The sequence below is a fragment of the Hypanus sabinus genome, chromosome 12, assembly GCF_030144855.1.
Source record: "Hypanus sabinus isolate sHypSab1 chromosome 12, sHypSab1.hap1, whole genome shotgun sequence".
Taxonomy (NCBI): domain Eukaryota; kingdom Metazoa; phylum Chordata; class Chondrichthyes; order Myliobatiformes; family Dasyatidae; genus Hypanus; species Hypanus sabinus.
In genome coordinates, this window is record NC_082717.1 from 110,112,136 (window position 1) to 110,135,696 (window position 23,561).

The 23,561-nt window shown below is 44.3% G+C and overlaps 1 protein-coding gene across 1 annotated transcript in view; it reads left to right on the top strand.

Annotated features, from left to right (window-relative positions):
- The window catches only part of LOC132403289 (mitogen-activated protein kinase kinase kinase 21-like), a 155,563-nt gene that overhangs the window by 121,382 nt on the left and 10,620 nt on the right, over positions 1-23,561 (top strand). Inside the window, exons 5-9 of the mRNA XM_059986731.1 lie at positions 7,747-7,987; positions 9,328-9,450; positions 14,761-14,914; positions 17,107-17,207; positions 19,726-20,472. Coding sequence (XP_059842714.1) covers positions 7,747-7,987; positions 9,328-9,450; positions 14,761-14,914; positions 17,107-17,207; positions 19,726-20,472 — 1,366 coding nt within the window. The remainder of the gene's footprint in view (positions 1-7,746; positions 7,988-9,327; positions 9,451-14,760; positions 14,915-17,106; positions 17,208-19,725; positions 20,473-23,561) is intronic.

Below are 23,561 nucleotides of genomic sequence, written 5' to 3' on the forward strand. Positions count from 1 at the left end.
CTCATCGACTCAGAGATGGGAGCTTTTCAAGGAGAACGTGCCACACATGACCCTCAAGGCCATATCCAACACATGATGGGAGTGCTGTGTGGAAAGTGTGAAAGTCCTGCGCCACCAGCTTCCCGATGTTGGCAGTGCGCTCCTGTCACTGATTGAACATGCCACCCAGAAAGGTGACAGTGAAACCACATCTGCAGCCAGAGGCCTAGAACAGGAGATCATGTCATGGGAATTCCTGCTGACTTATCATTTGGTACAACGTTTTACATGAGGTGAATTGTGTCAACAAGCTGCTCCAGAGCCCACAAGTGGGAATCGACGTGCTACAGCGCGAGGTGGAACATGTTCTGAAATTTCTCAAGGAATAGAGAGAGAACGGCCTTTCATCCACCCAGACAGATGCCAGAGACATAGCTGAAGAGATGGGGATGCCAGTGGTCTTTCCTACAGCACGAATCAGAAAACCAAAACGCCAGTTCCAGTCCGAGTCCCAAAGTGCAGATCCTTCCCTGCCAGTGGCACCCGAGGAACGGTACAAGAGAGAAGTTTTCCTTCCACTAGTGGACTCTGCCATCACAGGCATTAGTGAGCGCTTCAAGCTGATGGAGTCATTTTACAGTCTATTTGGCTTCTTTTATGGAAGAGAGGAAATGAAAAAAAACACCCAAAGTCGCACACTGAAAGACAGCTGCGTAAACATGGAGAGGACACTTGGTGATGTGGATACTGAGGAACTTCTGCGCGAGGTGTTGGCTGCTGTCAGTGCCGTGCCTGCAAAAGAAACCACTGGCCTGCAGACCCTGAGCTACATTTACAGCAACAAACTGGTTGAACTGTATCCTAACCTCACCATGCTGACAGTGCCTGTGACTGCAGTGAGTGGAGAGAGGTTTTTCGAGGCTAAAGCTCATCTGAGGACAACCGTGCTCTAGGAGCGTCTGTCAGATCTTGCTCAGATATCAATTGAGCATGAAGTAACACGATCGCTGGACAAAGATGAGCTCACTAAAGCATTCTCAGCACTCAAGCAAAGGAGGGGTGGTGAAGTTCTAGTAGTAAGTCTTTTAACACATTCTTAGCAAAAATAAAGTTTATAATTAAAATAAAATAAACCACGTATTTCACTCCAAATGTGTATAGGCGATTAGGCGGCGTTTCAACAAATCGTAATCTCTCTCTCTCTCTCTCTCTCTCTCTCTCTCTCTCTCTCTCTCTCTCTCTCTCTCTCTCTCTCTCTCTCTCTCTCTCTCTCCCTCTCCCTCTCCCTCTCCCTCTCCCTCTCCCTCTCCCTCTCCCTCTCCCTCTCCCTCTCCCTCTCCCTCTCCCCCTCCCCTCTCCCTCTCCCCCTCCCCCTCTCCCTCCCTCCCTCTCTCTCTCCCCCTCTCCCTCTCCCTCTCCCTCTCCCTCTCTCTCTCTCCCCTCCTTTTCGCTCTCCGGGAGCTGTCTGTGGTGCTGAAAGAGCGCGTGAGGCAGTTTGTTTTAACCTTCCAGTAGTTAACTTTCAGACACTGTTCATTGAATAAATAAAGTGTGAATTTTCATTAAATATGACATTGCTTTTGTTATTAATTTAGAGGGAAATTGTTTAAGCTGTTCTTATGTCAGCTGATACCTATAGTGCCATTCAAAGCAGACTCGCTGCTGAAAAGGGCGAGGCTTCTCACTCCAAAGCAAAAAATGTCATTGTTTCAGTTTTTAATTAAGAGAATTGTTTGGATTATGTTGAGCTGACTGTCCATTATGCTGAAAGTGCATATAATGTGTCAACGTTTAAGTCAGAAATTATACCATTATTGATGCAAATCAACTTGAATATTCACTTTTTTTCTTCTTTTTTTGGGAAGCGGAGGGTAGGGCTCCACATTAACTCTTGAAACGGGCCCCCAGATGCTTAAGGCCGCCTACGCTCACAGGCACGTGTTTCAGCAATGGCGGCTAGAATGCAGTTCCGGGGGAGGCACTTGGCTGCTACCTTTTTTCATAAAAGCGAAAACTCTTTGTTTAGTGAAAACAGGTAACTAATATAACAGCAAAGTGTCGTAAAGCGAATGTTCAAAAAAACGGGGGCCACCTGTGTTGGGAAATTATATTTTATTTTCTAAAATACTAATTTCATTGACTGAGCGTACTTCACCAAGGACGCCCATCATTCAGGCCGTGCTCTCTTCTTGCTGCTGATATCAGGAAAAAGGTACAGCAGCCTCAAGCCCCACACCACTAGGTTCAGGAAGAGTTATTGCCCTTCATCCATCAGATCCAGAGGGGATAACTTTACTCGATCATTTCTGAACTGTCCCTACAACATTTGGACTCACTTTCAAGGACTCTTCATCTCATGTTCTCAATATTTATTGTTTGTTTATTATTATCATCTTTTCTCTTTTCATATTTGCACAGTTGTCTTGCACACTGGTGTTTGTCCATCTTGTTGGGTGCGGTCTTCATTAATTCTATCATGTTTCTTTGCATTTACTTTGAATGCCAACAAAACAATGAATCTCAGGGTTTAACATGGTGACATATATGTGCTTTGATAATAAATTTACTTTGAACTTTGAAATGTTACTGTTGTTAGACTATAGGACACGAGTAGAATTAGTCCCATTGAGTCTACTCTGCCATTTCATCATGCCTGATTTATTTTCCCTCTCAACCCCATTCTCCTGCCTTTGACTCCCTTTAATAATCAAGAACCTATCAACCTTTGCTTGAAATATAATCAATGACGTGGCTTCCACAGCCATCTGTGGCAGTGATCCAGCACCCATCGTTGTTTGAACCAGGGTGGCTGAAGGGCAGGCTCATGGTGTAGATTGCTTGGTACTGATGACTCATTTTCATCAATGATGGTAGACCTTAGGTCATCAGGTTCTCAGGTGTTATTTTGTGTTTTCAATTTGCTTTTATCTGGGCATTTTGAGCTACTTATCATAGTGTCATAGAAAAGTACAGCTCAGAAACAGGCCCTTCAGTCCATCTAGTCCATACCAAACCATTTGAACTGCCTAATCCCACCAACCTGCACCATAGTGCTCCATACCCCTATCATCCATGTACCCTATCCAAACTTCTCTTAAACGTTGAAACCAAGTTCATGTGCACCACATGTGCTGACAGCTCGTTCCACACTGAGTGAAAAAGTTTCACCTCTTGTTCCCCTTAAAGCTTTTCACTCGTAACTCATGACTTCTAGCTGTAGTCCCACCCAACCTCAGTGGAAAATGTCTGCTCGCATTTACCCTATCTATAACCCCTCATAATTTTGTATACCTCTATCTTCTACGTTCCAAGGAATAAAGTCCTTACCTATTCAGTCTTTCCTTATAACTCGGGTTCTGCAGACCCGGCAACATACTGGTACTCTTTCAACTTTATTGACATCTTTCTTGTTGATAGGTAACCAAAGCTGTATGCGATTCTCCAAAGTAGCCCTCAACAATATCTTGTACAATTTCAACATAACATCCCATCTCCTGTGCTCAATACTTCGACTAATGTGCCAAAAGCTTTCTTTACGACACTACCTACCTGTGCTGCCACTTTCAATCAATTGTGAACCTGTATGCCCAGATTCCTTTACCCGCTGTACTCCTCAGTGCTGGACTGTTCACTGTGTAAGACCTACCCTGGTTGGTGATACCGAAGTGCAAAACCTCACACATCTCTGCATTAAATTGCATCCACCATTTCTCAGCCCATTTTCCAACTGAGAGGCAACCATCCACTACCACTCTGGCTTCAACCACAAACCTTGTCAAAGGCCTTGCCAAAATCCCTGTAAGCAACATCCACCAGCCTTTAATTTCCTGGCTTATTTATAGAACCTTTTTTAAACAGTGGAACAGCATAAGCCGTCCTCCAGTACCTCACCTGTTGCGGAGCGTGATTTAAATATCTCTGCTAGGGCCCCTACAATTTCTGCACTTGCCTCCCACAAGGGTCCAAGGTAACATCTTGGCAGGCTCTGGCAACCCACCATAATTTGCCTCAAGACAGCAAACGCCTCCTCTGTAATCTGTATAGGGTCTGTAACGTTCCTGCTGCTTGTCCGTCTCCTGTGTAAATACAGGTCTGATTACTGCAGGGCCCCAGACACTTCACCTGCGTATCTACTGGGGCAGTCTATTTTGTCCGATACTCCCAATGAGGTCCCCTGTACATGGGTGAGACCCGTCACAAGTTGGGGGACTGTATCATCAGGCACCTCTGCTCCATCTGCCTCAAGCAGGACATTGGGTGGCCAAACATTTGAATTCTGATTCCTATTCCTGTTCTAATGTGTGTCGGTCCATGGCTTCCTCTTGTGCCAAGATGAGGTCACCCTCTGAGTGGAGGAGCAACACCTTAAATTCCGTCAGGGTAGCCTTGAACTCGATTTCTCCTTCTGAGAAACAAGTTCCCCTCCCCTTCCTCTGTTCTCCATTCTGACCTTTACTTCTTCTCACCTGCCTATTACTTTACCCTGGGTCCCCTCTTCCTTCCCTTTCTCCCATGGTCCACTCTCCTCTCCTATCAGATTCCTTCTTCACCAGCCCTTGACTCTTCCCACCCACTGGCTTCATTCATTGTCTGTCTTCCAACTAGTCTTCTTCTTCCCCCCCCCCCCCCCCGCCGTCTTTTGATGCTGGAATTTTCCCCCTTCCTTCCTGATGAAGGGTCTCAGCCTGAAATGTCGACTGTTTATTCATTTTCATAGATGCTGCCTGACCTGCCAGGTTCCTCCAGCATTTTGTGTGTGTTGTTATTGTAGATGAAGTTACTGTACACAACTTTGAAACATTGTTTTGGTTTATTGATATCAATGTACGTAAATCCAATGACAATGTTGTCACATTGTGTGTCCTTTTTGTTTTTCTGCTCCTTGACTTTTTATTTATTCATCCCATGCCTATGTTACATTAAGATTCACATCCTAAAACTCAGTATGGTTTTGCCTACCTGCAACTCTGGACATTCCAGTTTCTGAAATCTTACATTTTTGGAATGTTTTGATGACTACTGTTTCAGCTACCTAAGCTCACTATTTGGGAATCCTCTTGCAAATCTCTGTCCTCCATCTTTTAATCTTGCTTTTAAACTCTTCTCTCAGTGCTGTTCTGTGCTGATCTGACTACCAGTTTTAATAAGGCTTGATAGAAGTGTACAAGAGAAAAAGAGACATACTGTAGATTGAGTGGCTAGCCGGAGACTTTTTCCAAGGGTGGAATTGGCTATTGTGAAAGGGCACAATTGTAAGATGATGTGGGGGATGGGAATATCAGTGATAGGTGAGTGGTGGTAAAGGCAGATACATTAGGGGCATTTAAGATCGAGCAAGGGGAGACAGGTGTCAGAAATGGTCTAAGTGAATTTAAGGGCAGGGTGGAAGTTGGAGGCAAAGTTGACAAGCTCGGCATGTGTGCATGAGGCGGCACCAATGCAGTTGTCAACATAGCAGAGGAAGCATCACCAGCTTGCTTTAAATCTGGGAATACAGGTTCACAATTGATTGAAAGTGGCAGCACAGGTAGGTAGTGTCGTAAAGAAAGCTTTTGGCACATTAGTCAAAGTATTGAGCACAGGAGATGGGATGTTATGTTGAAATCGTATAAGATATTGTTGAGGCCTATTTTGGAGAATCGCATAGCAGAGGAAGCTGGGGAGCATCACCAGCTTGCAACATGGACAGTTTTACGTAACTAGTGAAGAGCCAGGCTACCTCTCAAGTTTGGAGAAAGTGGTGGGAGCCAATTGAAGAAGTGTTGAGGATAAGGACCAGATGAAGGATAGTGGTGGTGGAGGAGAACTGGTTGGTTCCTTTATTGAGAAAGAAGTGGAGAACTTTAAGGCTTGCATGATGGGGGATAGATGTGTATAGGGACTGAACAGCCATGGTGAAAATGAGGCGGTCAGGGCCAGGGAATTGGAAGTTAGAGGAGACCAGGGGCATGAGAAGCGTCACAGATGTAGGTGGGAAGGAGCTGAGCCAAGGGGGATTGAATGGAGTTGAGGTATGAGAACGTGAGTTCAGTGGGACAGGAGCAGGCAGAGACAACAGGCCTACCCAGTACCTCAGCTGTGGTCTAACCAAAGTTTTATAAATTAATATTATAAACTCCAAGCTCAAGTATTCTGTATCCTGGTTAATGAAGGAGCGTCATGTATGCTGTCTTCAGCTCTTCCTCTTGCTATTACCATTGGGGAGGAAATACAGGACTTGAAGACCCACATTCAACATTTTAGGAACAGCTTCTTCCTCTCTGCCATCAGATTTCTGAATGGTCCACAAACACTACGTCACTCACTGTTCCTCTTTTGCACTGTTTATTTCTTGTAACTTACAGTAATTTTTTTTGTATCACACTGTACTGTCACAAAATAACAAAGTTCATGACATATGTCACTGATAGTAAAACTGACTGATTAACACACACAATGCGGGAGGAACTCAGCAAGTCAGGCAGTATCTATGGAGGCAACTCGGCCTGAAACAGCGACGGTTTATTCCCCTCTATACATGCTACCTGACCTGTTGAGGTCCTCCATCATTTTGTGTGTTTCCAACATCTGCAGAATCTCTTGTGTTTCTGATTCTGATTATCAACGTATGCTGCCACCTTTTGGAAATTTATGGAATACTTATTAGGGTCCTACCATTCATTATCTCATTAGATCCTCCAAAATGCTCCACCTTGCACTGAAAGGGATTAAATTCCAGTTACAATTACTCTTCTCATCTTACTAACTGGTCAGTAGCATCCTATAGCCTGAGACACCATCAATAACACCGTCAATTGCTGTGACATAGGTGGAGGGAAATACAATGTTAGCATTCGTTTCAAAAGTGCTAGAATATGAAAGCAAGCATGTAATGCTGGGGTTTATAAGGCATTGGTCAGACTGCATTTGGGGTATTATGAGCAGGTTTGTGCCCCTTGGATGTAAAAAGAAAGGATGTGTGGGCATTGGAGAGGGTCCAATAGAGGTTCACGAGAAAGATAGGGTTAAAGCATGAGGAGGCTCTTGGCCTGTTCTTGCTGGAGTTTAGAAGAATGGGGGGGCAGGGGGGGGGGGTTGTCTCATTGAAACCTACCAAAAATTGAAAGGCCTAGATAGAGGAAATGTGGAGAAGATTTTTCCAATAGTGAAAATCTGTGATTAGACCCTAGAGTAGAAGGATGTCCCTTTAGAATGGAAATAAGGATGAATTTCTTCAGTCAGAGGGTTACGAATCTGTGGAAGCCAAGTCATTGGGTCTTTCTCAAGCAGAGGTTGATAGGTTCTTGATTTGTAAAGATGCCAAAGGTTACAGGGAGAAGGCAGGAGAATGGGGCTGATGGGGACGATAAATCAGCCATGGTGGAGCAGACTCGATGGGCCACATGGTCTGATTCTACTCTCCTGTCTTATGGTCTTATTGGACATCTACAGACTTACTGATCATATCACCTATAGTAGATTATTATCCAAATTGAGGTATTTTAACAAACAGCAAGAGCCTCAGCATTGATCCTGTGGCACATTATTGGTCTCAGGCTTCTAATCACACAATCAACCCTCTGTCTCCTATTAACAAGCCAACTTTTTGATCCCGTGAGCTCTAACATTAGTCTTGTTGGTGACACCCTTGTCAAAGGCTTTACTGCGGTTCTGCCGATGGATATTCTCTGCAAGTTGTTCTTCAGAGTTTTTTCTCAGTGCATCATTGTCACGAGTAATCTAGACTTGGCAGTGATCCCTCGAACTTCATCCTGTTGTGTTTGCTAGGAGTTGCGATCACGGGAGGAGGAGCTGACCAGGGCTGAGTTGCAGCAGAAGTCCCACGAGGAGCTACTGAAACGACGGGAGCAGCAGCTGGTGGAACGGGAAATCGATGTGCTGGAGCGCGAGCTGAATATTCTTATCTTCCAGTTGAACCAAGAGAAACCAAAAGTGAAGAAAAGAAAAGGCAAGTTCAGGAAAAACCGGCTAAAGCTAAAAGATGGAAACCGAATCAGCTTGCCTTCAGGTACGGAGCTAAAACCTTGGGTGTGTGCAAGGGCAATAATCATACCAAGCTAAACTGGAACTAGACTAATTCTAAACGTCTTTAATATTCACTGAAAAACTTTTAAAATTGAGTTTCCATTACTAACCACAGTTTAATCTCTATAGAGAAGCAAAGTGAATGTGTTTGTTTATAAAAATCTTTCTAAAATGTAGCTCTATAAAATCCTGGTTAAAACACTTGGAATATTGTGTTCAGTTGTGGCTGCCTCATTATAGGAAGGGTGCAGAGACTTGAGAGAGAGTCCGGAGACTTACCAGGATGCTATCTGAATTAGAGAGCATGTCTACTTGAGCAAGCTGGTCCTTTTTCACTTTGGAGCCATGGGAGAAGGAGTGGTGACTTTGTTAGAGATGTACAAAATGATAAGAGGCATAAATAGAGTGAACAGTCAAAGCTTTTCCACAGAGCAGCAGTGGCTGATATGAGGGGGCATAATGTCAAGGTGATTGAAGGAAAGTATGGGGAGATGTCATAGACAGTTTTTCTACACAGAGAGTGATGAGTGCTTGGAATGTACTACCAGAGGTAGTGGTAAAGGGAGATACATTAGGGACGTGGGTGATAGAAAACTGTAGGGATACGTGGGAGTGAAGGTTTGATTAATCTGGGCCTGTACTGTTCTATGTTCTGTTTCACTTTCCTGATATACATCCTCCCCAGCTTACAAACCTGTGTACATGTGAGCGAGGGTTTGGGAGATGGGCAGGAAGAACTAGCCAGCAGTTGTGGGGCTCAGAGTGACTGTTCTTGCTGCTAGTTTGCCCATGAAGAATACATTAATGCCCATTCTACAAATCCAGTATCATTATTAGCCAGAGAAAGCGCAGGCTAAATTTGTTAATGTCAGCTTTAAGAATGGCAAAATAAAATTTGAAATGCATCTCCAGATTGTCTGTTCCTGTTTCTGGTGGCACAGTAGGGTAGCCCTGTTACAGCACCAGCAATCCGGGTTAGTTCTGCTGTTGTCTGTCAGGAGTTTGTATGTTCTCACTGTGGGTTTCCTCTGGGTGCTCTGGTTTCCTCCCACACTCCAAAGACATGCAGATTGGTAGGTTAATGTTCATGTGGGTGTAATTGGGCATTGTGGGCCGATGGTTTGTTACTGTACGGTGTATGTGACAACCCACCTCTGTTGTACAGGAATTCAGTTCGCAGCCACGTTTCTGACTTTTCAAGTCATAAACCATACACGAGAAGGAAACGCGTCTGGGGGCAGTCTGGGGAAGACCTGTATTGTGACCTCTAATCCAGGTAGTTTTGTGCATCCTATGACATTTCACTTCATTATGAATTGGTAGATTTTCAACACAAGATCACCGTCCAGGCATCTCCAACGCTTGACAAGCGGAAAAGCTTGAATGGCAGCAGCTGCAGTCCGCCAAGCAGCCCCACCATCATCCCACGGCTCAGAGCTATACAGCGTAAGTAGAGTTTCATCTGTTATCTAACCCTGTTGTGTTTCAACTGCTTAATCGTTGGATCAAATTTTACTGAAGATAGATGAAAGAATTGGACAACACACACAAAATGGAATTCAGTAAGTCAGTCAGTATCTTTGGAGGGGAATATACAGCTGCTTGACCTGCTGAATTCCTGCAGCATTTTGTGCGTGCATGCGTGTTGCTCAGGATTTCTAGCATCTGTAAATTGGGGGACCCCTTCATCAAGCACCTTGCACCATCCGTCACAAGTGGGACTACCTTTTGGCCAGCATTTTAATTCCCATTCCCATCCAACATGTTGGTCGGTGCCAAGATGAGGGCACCATTAAGGTGGAGGAGCAACACCTTATATTCCGTCTAGGTAGCCTCTAACCTGATGGAATGAATATCAATTTCTCCTTCCAGTGAACAAATCCTTCCCCTCCCCCCAGCATTTCTGTATTCCCCATTCTGACTTCTTATTTCTCACCTGAATACTCCCTCTCCTCCTTCCCTTTCTCCTGTGGTGTACTCCCTTCTCTTATTAGATTCTTTCTTCTCCAGCCCTTGATTTTTTTCCCACCTGCCTGGCTTCACCTATCACCTTCCAGCAGGCCTCATTCCCTCTCCTCAACTTTTTATTCTGGCATCTTCCTGATCAGTCGTGAAGAAAGGCCTTGCCTTGAAGCGTCAACTGCTTACTCCTTTCCGTAGATGCTGCTTGACCTGCTGAGTTCCTCCAGCATTTTGTGCGTATTGCTTTGGGTTTCCAGCATCTGCAGGCGTTCTTGTGTTTATGATCTGCAAGAGTCTTTTGTGCTTTGTCTTCATTTTCCTTAACTTCTCTATTAAAAAATCATCCTAGGGTTATTTCTTTTCATAGATGCTGCCTGAGCTGCTGAGTTCTTCCAGCATTTTGTGAGTGTTGCACTGGATTTCCAGCATCTGCAGTTTCTCTTGTGTTTCAGCTTTGGTTTAACCTTCTCTAACTGAAAGGTTCCTGTTCCCTCTGATTAATCACCCCCTTTGGTGTCCTTTCACTAGCAACTAGTTTGGGATTAGAACCTTGCTGGTGACTGATACTCTTTATTATGTTATTTCTGTCATCTTTTGCTTTTCTCCCTCCACTTTGCATTGCAGAAAAGAATTGTAGTGGAAAACCTTTCACATCTATCGCCAAACACGGTTGTGACATCATGCCTTTGACTGACCTAAACCCTCAGCAGTAAAAATAATGAGAATTCCTGTTTCCATGCCAGACAGAAACTATCTATTCAGATATACTCTGCAAACTGTAAACCATGTTAACTGCAGCATTTGGTATGTAGACATAGAGCCCGGAGATCGTTTGTTCATTTCTGCTGATTTGAACTTAAAATCTGTTTGGAGACTCAAAATTGCTGACTGAACACTCAAAATGCTGGAGGAGCTCAATGGGTCAGGCAGCGTCGATGGAGAGGAATAAGCAGTCGATGTTTTAGATGAGAGCTTTCAGCTGCAAACACAACAATGAAGTTGGTAAAATCAGAGTACTGCGCTGCACTGTACACTCCTGCCTGACTTACTGAGTTCCTCCAGCAATCTGTATGTGTCAGTGCACAAGCACACGTGTGCAATGGAAAGCTTACTTGCAGCAGCACCACAGGCAGAGAGCATCAGATGAGCAGCATTCACAAGAAACAACATCAATTGGAAGGCCATAAGAAATAGGAGTAGCATTAGACCATTCTGAGTCTACGCTGCCATTTGATCATGGCTTTTTGTATTAGCCCTCTCAAATTCATTCTCCAGCCTTCTCCCTGTAACCGTTGGCGCCCTGATTAATCAAGAAATTTTACACAGATTTTACGATAAGAGGGGTAACTGGAACAAAACAATTTTTAGTGCAAAGTGGTCAGTGTTGCTGAACTGCAGTGACTAAGGTTGGTTCAAGAGCTGAATGGTTGAGGGGGAGTTGCTGTTCTTGAACCTAATGGTGTGGGATCTCAGGCTTCTGTAAGCAGTTGCTCAATGGGAGCTGTGTGAATATGGCATTGCCCAGATGGTGAGAATCTTTGATAATCTATGTTGCCTTCTTGAAGAGGTGCCTCATGGAGATATTATCAATGGTGAGGGACCACAAGATACAGGAGCAAAATTAAGCTAATCAGGCCATTGAGTGTGCGCCACCGTTCCGATTTATTTTCCCTCTCCGCCCCATTCTTATACCTTCTCCCTGGAACCTTTGACATCCTAACTAATCAAGAACCTATCAACCTCTGCTTTCATATACCTAATGGCTTGGCCTCCACAGCTGTCTGTGGCAATGAATTCCTCAGATTCTTCACCTTCTGGATGAAGAAATTCCTCCTCATCTCTGTTCTGAGGTGTAGTCCTTGTATTTTGAGGCTAGACTCTCCCACTTTTAGAAGGGATGTGCCCATGATGTATTGGACAGAATCTATGGGACTGTGAGCTTGATTCTGGGCTTTCAGAGAAAGGGATAAAATTGACAACTCAAAAATGATGCAAAATATCTTGAGAATGCTGTTATTAATTTTATTACAAGCTGCTCCTGTTCCCTCCAACTTTCTCAATGCCTTTTCACAGCACCCAAGTGATAGAACTTATCAATTATACTTCAATGAAAACAGCGACTTTCTCCCCCCTCCTCCACCTTCCTGTGTTTTTGTTCTCTTTAGTGAGCTCCAAAGCCGATGCTGCCCATTCCAGTGCCTTTCGCAACAGCTTGTATGTTTACCAACAGGATGTGGACATTGCAAGTGAATGCGCAAGCAAATCCCTCAGTAGGGCTCAGACAAAAGGCAAGATCTTCTTATTAAATCGTCAGGCATTGAATCACCTTGCTCTTGTGCATTGAGTTTATATATTTGGGGGCGGCACAGCAGCGTAACGCTGTTACAGCACCAGCTGAATGTAAGGAGTTTGTACATTCTCCTGGGTTTCCTCCCAGATTGCAAATACACACAGGTTAGTGGGTTAATTGTTTACATGGGTGTAATTGGGCAGAACTGGCTCAATGGGCAGAAGGGCCCATCATCTCAGTAAATCAAACTGTCATAGGAAAAGCTTTTGCTTAAGTACACAACTGATAGTCAATTTGACCCATCTTGTATCTTCCACTTTAGCATTTATCAAAATGACCTCTCTTCCTGTCTCATTTTCTTACCATTTTGCTTTGAAAATGACTGAACTCAAAACACTCCCAGCACTTGACTCCAATATATTGTATTTTGAGAGTACAGTGAATGATAGGACCCTGGAGAATGTAATGGAATGGAGGGGACCTAGAGTTCAAGTACGTAGTTCACTGAAAGCAGCATCAAGATAGCCGAGGTGTTGAAGAAGGAATTAGCACACTGGCCTTCACCAGTCAGGTCATTGAGTATTGGGGTTGGGAAGATGTGTTGCAGTTGTTAAAGATGAAGCTGCACTTGGAGAATTGTGCACAGTTTTGGCCGCTTTATAGGAAAGATGTTAGTAAATGAGGAAGAGTTTAGAAAAGATTTGCCTGGTCTTGTTGGGGTGGGGGCAGGGGGGAGTGCAGTCTTTTCTGGGCAGCTTCTCCCCACGGAAAGGGTGATGCAAATTAGGAATGCAGTGCCCTACTGGGCTTGTTAGCAACATTTAAAAGATGTCTAGATAAATGCATGGGTAAGAGAATTTTTGCAGGCTATGAGCGACACAGCCAGTGTGGATGGACTGGGCTGAAGGCCCGGGATCTGATGATATTGATCCAGTGGTTTTCAGGTCAAGTTTGAGTTACAGAACTTGGTGATTATGGCCATTTATTAAATGTTCTGAGAACAATGAATGATCTAAGGACAGAGAAAGAAAAAAATCGTGGTCACCTCATACCCAGACCAGAGATAAACAAAATTCCAGTGATAATTAACCTATTGGATATAGCCAGATTCGAGTGGCGTGATGAAAGCTGTAGAAAAACTGAGAAAATTACAAAACAGCAATACTACAATTACTGGAAATTTTACTGAACAATTACACATATATATCTAGGTGATTATATAAAAATTACAAGCAAGCATAAGAAAGTTAAAACACAAGAAAAATAACAATTCCCCACCCCAATCCAGCAGACTCAAATAGAAATTATCCATGGAGGAAAAACTATGCAAGATCTTGACAGTATTAACAACTAAAGGGTTAATGGCCAAGTTCTTGTTTTATTCCACAGTACTTCAAATTGTCTGATTATTTTAATAAACCAATTATAAGCAGTCTGTTTCTCTGTCTCCCGGACAGAACAATGAAAGTTGGGAGTGATCTACCATGCGAGGTAACAGAGATGAAAAGCATCAGGGTTAATCAAAGTGCAATTAGATACATGCTGAAATTTAATACGAGATGAACTGTTGAGCAAACTGACCTTTCTTCATCCTTGACTTCACCTCCTTTGAAGTGATTGTTTTCATATTTACACAGCCCTAGTCTGGGCAGCCACCACTGAATAGTGCACTTCAGATTAAATCTGCCTGTTGTCACAGATCTTTCAGTTGCCAGATGTCCACCTTTCCAACCTGTCCAGTGGATTCTGCTCTCGTTACCCATTGGGCTGCTGATGGAATTTCCCTCGTTCTCTTTGGCTCTTGGGTCTAATTAGCAAACCCAAAGCAAAACTTCTAATTGTTTGGGGCGCATAACTTCACTCACTACAACCCTACAACTCGCGTTCTCAGTGTTATTTACTTTTTAGTTTGCACATTGGTTGTTAGTCAGTCTTTGTCTATGTATAGTTTCTCTTGTCCCGGATTGGTCTCTGCAGCTTCCCTTAGGAGAACATCATACTCAACTTAGTGACCACAGTACCATTACTACTCTAGTTTCTCGTAAATTCTGTTCCATTTCTTTATTTCCTGTAGAAGCCTGCAGGAACATGAATTTCAGGTAATATATGATAACATGTACATACTTTGATAATAAATTTTACTCTGACATTTATTTTGACTTTAGGGTGTTCTCTGCAGGGCTTTTGTGCTTTTAAATAAGTGCTGTTGCTTCCTTTCTTCTTTCTCTCTCTCTCTCTCTCTCTCTCTCTCTCTCTCTCTCTCTCTCTCTCTCCCTCCCTCCCTCTCTCTCTCCCCCTCCCCCTCCCCCTCCCCCTCCCCCTCTCCCTCTCCCTCTCCCTCTCCCTCTCTCTCTCTCCCTCCCCCCCTCTCCCTCTCCCTCCCTCTCTCTCTCTCTCTCTTTCTTGTTTAAGCTTCAGACCATTTCTGAAACCATCAGGTGGGGTGTATATTTGCCTTCCCTTGAATTGGTTTTCAAGTTTCTGATCTATTTTGTCCTGTACAGTTACCCTTGATGAGAGCAATAGGACCTGGGGTAAAAGCACAGTCTATCGGCAGGAGGATTATGAAGAAGAAGTGCAGAAAGCCTGCAAGAAGAAAGGGCGGACGTGGGGTCCTAGTTCTATGCAAACCAAGGAGCGTGCCAGTTGTGAGGAAAGGTGAGTGCTGAGAGATGAGTTTTCCCCTGCTTGCTGGTGTTGTAGAGCCTGGTACCACTCCTCTAGCATCTGTAAGTAAAGTTAGTCTGAGGGTATTGACAACGATCAGCTGACAAACTCAGCGGGTCACGGTGGGGAGGGGGTGGGGAAGGACTTGCGGACGTTTTGGGTTGAAATCCTGCAGAGTTCCTTGTTCTATTCCCCCACCCCCACCCCCATACACGCGGCTTGAGGCACTGAGTTCATCCAACTAATTGTTGCCTCATTTTCCAGTCGCTTGTCTCCACGGAGCATTTTGACTGTACTTGAACCCACATCTAATTCGGTGTTCATGCAGTTTTAGGAATTGTGATCATGAAATGGGAACCCCTGCTAAAGTCATCCCTGCCCCACATCCTTTCTCAACTGAATACCTCACTTTTCCCTTTAGTCTCCCCTCCTCCCTGCATACCTTCCACCACCCCCAGCCATCACACTCTCTATCCATCCTAGCACTCACTCCAATTTCTCCAAACCCACTTAAAGTTGTGATCTCCAACCTCCCTTTTGCACTTTTGCCGAGCTTCATTCATTGTTGGGGGAGAATTGTTGTGTAGCTTCCAAGTTCACATGACCACCTTGAAGTAGCACTGAGCTCTGGTGAGAACGGCCACTGGGGAGAGGGTCCAGAGGACATCTGTGAAACACTTCCAGCACATGAAGATGGGAAAGGAGAACATTGTTAATCTAGTGAAGACTCTGTATTTTAACAGTTTATAAAATATGAATATGAAGTGTCCCATAACCAATTAGCAGTAAATATGGGTTCCTGACCACAGACCATAAGACAAAAGAGCAGAATTAGGCCATTCAGCCCATCAAGTCTGCTCCACCATTCGATCAAATCCCATCAACTCCCAATCTTCTGACTTCTCCCTGTAACCTGATTTGAGCGTTCTATTTATTACATTGACGCTTCTATTTATTATAAATTACTATGATTGCACATTTAGACAGAGACGTAAAGATTTTTACTCCTCATGGATGTGAAGGATGTAAGAAATAAAGTCAATTCAATTCAATAACCTTTGACACCAGTTCTAATCAAGAACCTATCAACCTGCCCTTTAAATATACCCATTGACTTGGCCTCCACAGCCATCTTTGGCAATGAACTCCACAGATTCACCACCCTCTGGCTAATGAAGTTCCTCCTCACCTCTGTTCTAAAGGGCATCTTTCTGTGCTAAGGCTCTGCCCTCTAATCTTAAACTCTCCCACTGTAGGAAACATCCTCTCTGTGTCTACTTAGTTTAGGCCTTTCAATATTTGGTATGTTTCAATTAAAATTGCTCCTCATTTTTCTAAACCTTAGCAAGTACAGGCCTAGAGCCATCAAATGCTCCTCATGCATTAACCTTTTCATTCCTGGAATCGTTTTCGTAAACCTCCTTGGACCATCTCCAATGTCAGTACGTCCTTTCTTAGATTTGGGGTCCAAAGCTACTCACAGTACTCCCAAGTGCGGTCTGACCGGTGTTTTATAAAGTCTCAGCATCACATCCTTGCTTTTATGTTCTAGTCTTCTCAAAATGAAAGCTGATATTGCATTTACCTTGCTATTGTCCCAACCTGCAAGTTAATCTTTAGGGAATCTTACATGACGATTCCCAGGTCCCTTTGCACCTCCAATTTCTGAATTCACTCCCTGTTTAGAATTTAGCCTATGCATTTATTCCTTCTACGAAAGTGCATGACCATACACTGTATTCCATCTGCCACTTCTTTGCGTTTTCTCCTAATTCAGCATTTTTGAAGCTTATTGGAGAGAGTCCAGAGGAAATTAATGAGAACGATCCTGGGAATGAAACGGTTAATGTATGAGGAGTGTTTGATACACTCTCTGTAGTTTAGAAGAATGAGGGAGGCACCTCATTGAAATCCACTGAATATTAAAAGGCCTAGGTAGATTGGACATGGAGAGGCTGTTTTCAGTAGAGGGAGAGTCTAGGGGCAGAGGGCACAGCCTCAAAAGTTCTCTTCATGGTGAGTACTAAACGACAACAGGTCATGTTCTCTGAGCCTGTGTAATTGTCTTGTGTTCTCCAGATGTGATCAGACATGGAAGCTTTAACATTTTTGAGTGTGCCTTTAACCTTTAAGGATAAAACAGAGCAACAATAAAGCAAAATGATATTTGTTTTGAACATTAGGACAAGGCCTCTGTCAGATGGGAATAATCCATGGTCTACCAGCTTATTGAAGTCTCCAACTTTACCTCTGACCTCCGTTTTTGCAAATGTTGCAGACCAGGGTAAGAATTTTCCCTATGATGTGAATTTGTAACTTTTATACACAACAGGTGGCAGTTGACACACATTTAAACCAGTGACATTAACAAAGGTATTTAATTTAGTGTCATGGTGATGGTTTTCACTGAAACCCCACAAGTCCTGCATTGTGCAGGGGTGTCAGGGTTACTTAGTGTTTAATTCACACCCTGAATTAAGTTTATTTCTGAGCAAGGTTAAAAGAAATATTAAAGATTTAAAGATAGGCTTTATTGTCACAAGTACATCAAAAGATATAGTGAAATGTGTTGTTTGTGATGGAGGTATTTATATGTTTCAAGATGCTGTAGCCTGGACCAAGGAATAAATCACACAAGATTCCTGCAGCTGTTGGTAACTGCATGGCTACTGGGCTTTGACACCCTTTTCTATCTCGCCCCATGGCCGTTGTTGACATCTGAGCCTCAATATCGGTAGTCGGTTGTCTGTTTTTGAGGTGTGTACAAGGACCAGTCTCTCCATCAACTCTTGTCAACTTATCCACATTTGACTACCGTGATCCAGAAACACTAAGACCCACCGAGAATGTAATTAGAAGCAAATGTGAACATTATGGCCTCTTGACCCTGTTCATCCTTGACCATCAGATCATAACTGGTCTGATCTGTTTGTGGTCTGATTACAGCTGATAGCAAAAGTTGCACCAAAGCCCAACCTCTTCATCACCTTTTGTCATTCTTGATGATAGTATAAGAACCAAGAGCAGGAGTGGCCATCTGAACCATCAAGCCTGCTCTGCCATTCAGTAAGAACATAAGGACCAGGATCAGGACCAGGACCAGGACCAGGAGTCAGCTACCCGGCTGTCAGGTCTGCCCCACCATTTAATAAAATCATGGCTAATCTGGCTGTGGACTCGGCTCCACCTAGCTGCCTTTTCCCCTATAACCCTGGATTCCCCTGCTATGCAAAAATCTATCTCACTGTGTCTTAAATGTATTTACTGAGGTAGCCTTTATGCTTACCGGGGCAGAATTCTCTTTGCTACTCTCTGGAAAAGCCGTCTCTACTCAGACTGAAATGCTGAAGTGGAAAATGCTTCTGTGTTTTCCTTTGCATTACTTTTTAATATGAGAGTATGTGTAGATTTTGACCTCTTGTCTGGGGCCTGTTAAACCCAGCGCAACACACACAAAAAGCTGGGGGAATTCAGCAAGTTAGGCAACGTCAAAGTCTTGGGCTGAGATCTTTCGTCAGGACTGGAAAGGAAGGGGGAAGAAGTCAGAAAAGATGGGGGGGAGTGAAGGTGTAATAGTGGCGGCTGAGAGGTGAAGCCAAGTGAGGGGGAAGCTGAGAGGGTGGATAGGGGAGATGATGGGTGGAAAGGTAAAGGGCTGAAGAAGAATCTGATAGTTGAGGAGAGTGATCAATGGCAGAAAAGGCAGGAGCAGGGGCAGGACCAGAAGGGGGTGATAGGCAGGTAAGCAGAGAAGGACACTGTTGCGGCCAATGCAAAGTGGTCCCTCAAACTATACGGAGTTTCACCAATGTTGATGAGGCCACACCGGGAGAACTGTATGCAGTGGATCACCCTGACAGACTCGCAATGAAGCGTTGCCTCACCTGGAGGGACTGTTTGGGACTCTGAATGGAGGTAAGGAAGGAGCTGAATGGGCGGGTGTGGCATTTCAGTCACATGCAGTGATATGTGCCAGAGGGGAGATCAGAGAGAGAGACAAAGAGACAATGGAGTCACTAAGAGCACAATTCCTGTGGAAAATGGGAGTGGGGTTGGTGGGGAGGTAAACGTGTGTTTAGTGGTGGGATCCCATCAAAGATGGCTGAATTTGAATGCAGAAGCTAGTGGGCTGGTAGGTAAAGACGAGGGGGGTGACAGTGGGAAGATGGGGTGAGGGAGGATGTCTTGGAAATGGAAGAGTTGCGGGTGAGGGAACAGTCAATGGTAGAAGAAGGGAAATCCAGTTCCTTGAAGAAATAGGACATCTCAGATCTTCTAGAATGGAAAGCCTTGTCCTGAGAACAGGTGCGGCGGAGAGGCAAGATCTGAGAAAAAGAAATGACATTTTTACAAGTGACAGGGTGGGAAATGGCACAGTGAAAATAGCTGTGGGAGTTAGTGGGTTTTTCAAAATATCAGTGAACAATGTCTGCAGAGGTGAAGGCACAGATCGAGAAAGGAGAGAGAGGTATCAGGGAGTTTAAAGCTTTTAGGATTTGGAAGTGCTGTTTCCTGAGACCTGAATTCCAGCCACAGACTACAAAGCTATCAATACAGATGAAAATTAATTCTTTTTAAAGCTACTTGCCTTTATCAAATAGTTTCCTCCCACATTTCAAAGACGCACTTGTTGGGTTTAGTAAATTACGGGCTAACCAGCGCACCCTCAACACAGGCAAAGCATTTCCCTCTGTGTTTCGATATACATGAGGCAAATAAAGTTAATCTGGAATCCTCCTCATAGCTTCCTTTTATTTGCAAATATTAACTGTTACTGAAACATGTAATTCTCTTACCAACAGGGATTGCATCTGAGCAGAATCAAGCTGCTGAAGACTATGAGAATCGACCAAAGCAGTCCAAATTACCTAATCAGGTGTATATTGATCTACCTCTTCGTGAAGATCAGGGAGAGGGAGATGGGGGCAGCGAAAGCCAGGAAGAGATGACGACGACACCTATTAGCTCGACCAACAGCACCCCACAGGTCACTCCTACAAATAGCCTGAAGAGGGTTGTTCAGAGGAAGAAAACTGACATGGTTCTGTACGGCTGTGCTGTGCTGCTGGCCTCCGTGGCCTTGGGCTTTGATGTCCGGGAAGTGAATAAGTCGGAGGAGATTGAAGTCAAAGAGGAGAAGAAGAAGAAGGAGGGACTCTTTCAGAGAACCAGCAGGTTCCGCAGAAGCACAAGCCCTCCGAACAGGACAGCCTCCAGGAAGGACGAGGCCAGCATCCCCTCACTGAACTTGCCTGCCGTCAACCTCTTGTCAATGTCTTCCATTTCTGAATGTAACTCCACCAGGTCCTTGCTCAGGTCGGACAGCGAGGATGCATCCATCTTTAACGTGGCACTTGCTCCTTCAGCCACCATCCACAAACCAGAATTCTTGACCGACAATCCTTCAAACAGCTCTGTCAATGGGACACACAAGACTCCGGATAGGTCGCCTTTGTGGGACACTGAGAGTTTGAAAGAGTCTAGTCCAGTGCCTAGAGAGGCAGCTGTTAAACCCACTGGCCAGTTGCCGCCAGAAGGAAGCCCAACCAGTAAGTTTCTCAATTAAAGGCCACGGTGCCAATGGGGTAACTTGTTCAGTTAGGGAGAATGCATCAGGAGTCAGAGTGGAACTATCTTAAACTGGAATTTAAACATGTCATTCTATTTCCATTCCACTATTGTGTCAGACTGGAAGTCACAGAGCTGCTTTCAAAGGGGAATTGCAAAGGTTTCCCCATCTATTTCAGTCGAGCTCCAGCATGGTTAGTTAGAGGTTGGTAAATTGGTCTATTATTGTCACATACTGAGGTGAAGAGCTTATCTTACATACCATCTATGCAGATCATTTCATCACATCAGTTGAGGTAGTGCAAGGGAAAAGAATAGAGGATGGAATTGATGGCTTTGTGGCCAGTTTATGGATGCTACAAAAATAACTGGAAGAGCAGGCAGTGTTGACAAAGCAGTAAGTCTGCAGAAGGATTTGAACTGAATAAGAGAATGAGCAAAGAGAGATGGGTCACAGTCTAGAGAAGTGCAAGGAAAAAAGGCATAGACTATTTTCTAAACAGGGAGAAGCTTCAGAAATCAGGTGCAAAATTACTTGGGAATCTTTGTGCAGGATTTCCTCAAGGTTAATTTGCAGATTGAGTCTATAGTAAGGAAGGCAAATGCAATTTTAGCATTCATTTTGAGAAACAAGAATATGAGAGCAAGGATGTGATGCTGAGTCTGTATAAAGCACAGGTGAGGTCTCAGCTGGAATATTGTGAGCAGTTTTGGGCTCCAGACCTAAGAGGAGATGTGATGACATCGGAGAGGATCCAGTGTTATACCAGCCCCTACACCACCTGCCTCACTACCATTCAGGGCCCTAAATGGTTGTTCCAGGCGAGGCCACACTTCACGTGGGTCTGTTGGGGTCATGTACTGTGTTCGGTGCTCCCGGTTTGGCCTCTTGTATATGGGTGATACCCGGCGTAGATTTGGAGACTATTTCACTCAGCACCTATGCTCCATCTACCAGAAAAAGTGGTATCTCCCAGCGGCTACCCACTTCGCATTTCCATTCTAATTATGTCTATCCATGGCCGCCTCCACTGTGGTGAAGGAACAACGCCTTATATTTCGTCTGGGTAGACTCCAACCTAATGGCATCAACATAGATCTCTCAATCTTCCAGTAATGCCCCCCACCCCCCTTCACCATTCCCCATTCCTTTTTCCCTCTCTCACCTTATCTCCTTGCCTGCCCACTGCCTCCCCCCCGTGCATGTTCCCCCTTTTCGTTCTGCCATGGCCTTCTGTCCTCTCCCATCAGACTCCCCCTTTCACCAGTCAACATCCCAACTCTTTGCTTCACCCATCCCCCTCCCAGATGCACTTATCACCTCATGTTTCTCCCTCCCATTCCTTACCTTTTACACCTCCTACTCATCTGTTTTCCTTCAGTCCGGCTGAAAGGTCTCAGCCCAAAACGTTGACTGTACTCTTCCATAGATGCCACCTAGCCTGCTGAGTTCCTCCAGCATTTTGTGTGTGTTGGAGAGGATCTAAAGTAGATTTATGAGATGGATCCTGGGAATGAAAGAAGAATGAAGGAGAATATCACTGGAGTCTTATCAAACATTGACAAACCTAGATATAGTGAACATGTAGAGAATGTTTTCATTAGTGGGAGAGTCCAGGACCAGAGGGCACAGCCTCAGAATAGAAGGAATTCTCTTTAGAACAGAAATGAGGAGGTATTTCTTTAGCCAGAAGGTGATGAATCTGTCGAGTTCATTGCCACAGATGGCTGTAAAGGCCAAGTCATTGGGTATATTTAAGTGGAGTTTGAGAGATTCTCGATTAGTAAATGTGTCAGATGGGGAGAAGACAGAAGGTCAAGTGGCAGAACAGAGTTGACGGGCTGAATGGTCTAATTCCGATTCTACCTAATAAAAATGCAGAACAGTGTTACGTTTCCAGAGAAAGTCCAGCACAAGTAGTCAATAAAGTACCAGGGCCATGCTGAGGTCAAGGGTCCATCTTTTCACATTAAGGGCTCAATAGTCTCATAACAGCTGTTTCCCAGCTTGGTTTTTGTATCTTATAATAATGGGCATGTGGGGGAAGTGTACCTGTTTGTGGTGGGAGTGGTCTTGGATGATGTTGGCTGTTCTAATGAGGGCAGTGAGAAGTGTAGACAGTCCATGGAGTAGAGGCTGATGTCATGATTTGTCGAGCTGTGTCCGCATCTCTCTGCAGTTTCATTTGGTCATGGGCTGCCCAGTTGCCGCACTAACCTGTGATGTGTCTGGATACAGTGCTTTCCCTGAGAGTATGGAAACAGGTCTTTTATCCTGTCTGGTCATGGTAACAAGATGACCATCCATGCTAGTCTCATTTGGCCCATTGCCTTAAAAACTTCTCCTATCCACGTACCTGTCCAACTGTCTTTTAAAAGTTATTATACCCATTTCAGCCACTTTGTCTGGCAGCTCGTTCCACATAAGTGCCACGCTCTGTTTGGTGAGGAGATCCATCAGTTTCCTACTTCATTCTCCCCTCACTTCAAACCCATGCCCTTGGGGTATAAAAAACTGAGCACATTCACTCTGTCTGTGCCCCTCGTAGAACCTGATTTAAAAGCTTGCTGCTCTTGACTGGAGAGCATTTTCTCAAAACAAGGAAACAGTGGTATTGAGACAGTAACCACCAGTGCAAAGAAGGCAATGAATGTTGGGTTAGTGAGACAGGCAATGATATCTATTGAGGGCTACATGAGGGAGGTGGCTGGAAATCAAGGGGTGCTGTTGCTGAGGGGGACAATCTTAGGCTTCAGGGTGACATTGATACGGCTCAGGAGCGTAGTGGTTACAGTAACCATTTACAGATCCAGCCTGTAAGATTAAGGTTCAATTCTCAGTGTTGTCTGTAAAGGGTTTGTATGTTCTCCCTGAGACCATGTAGGGTTCCTCCCACATTCCAAGGATGTACTGATTAGGATTTGTAAGTTGTGGGCATGCTATATTAGTGCAGGAAGCATATTCTTGTTCCAATACTTACATGTTCTTAATTTTGGAAGAATGAGAATGGGGGTGGGGGGATCTCATTGAAACCTATCGAATGGTGAAAGGCCTTGACAGAGTGGATGT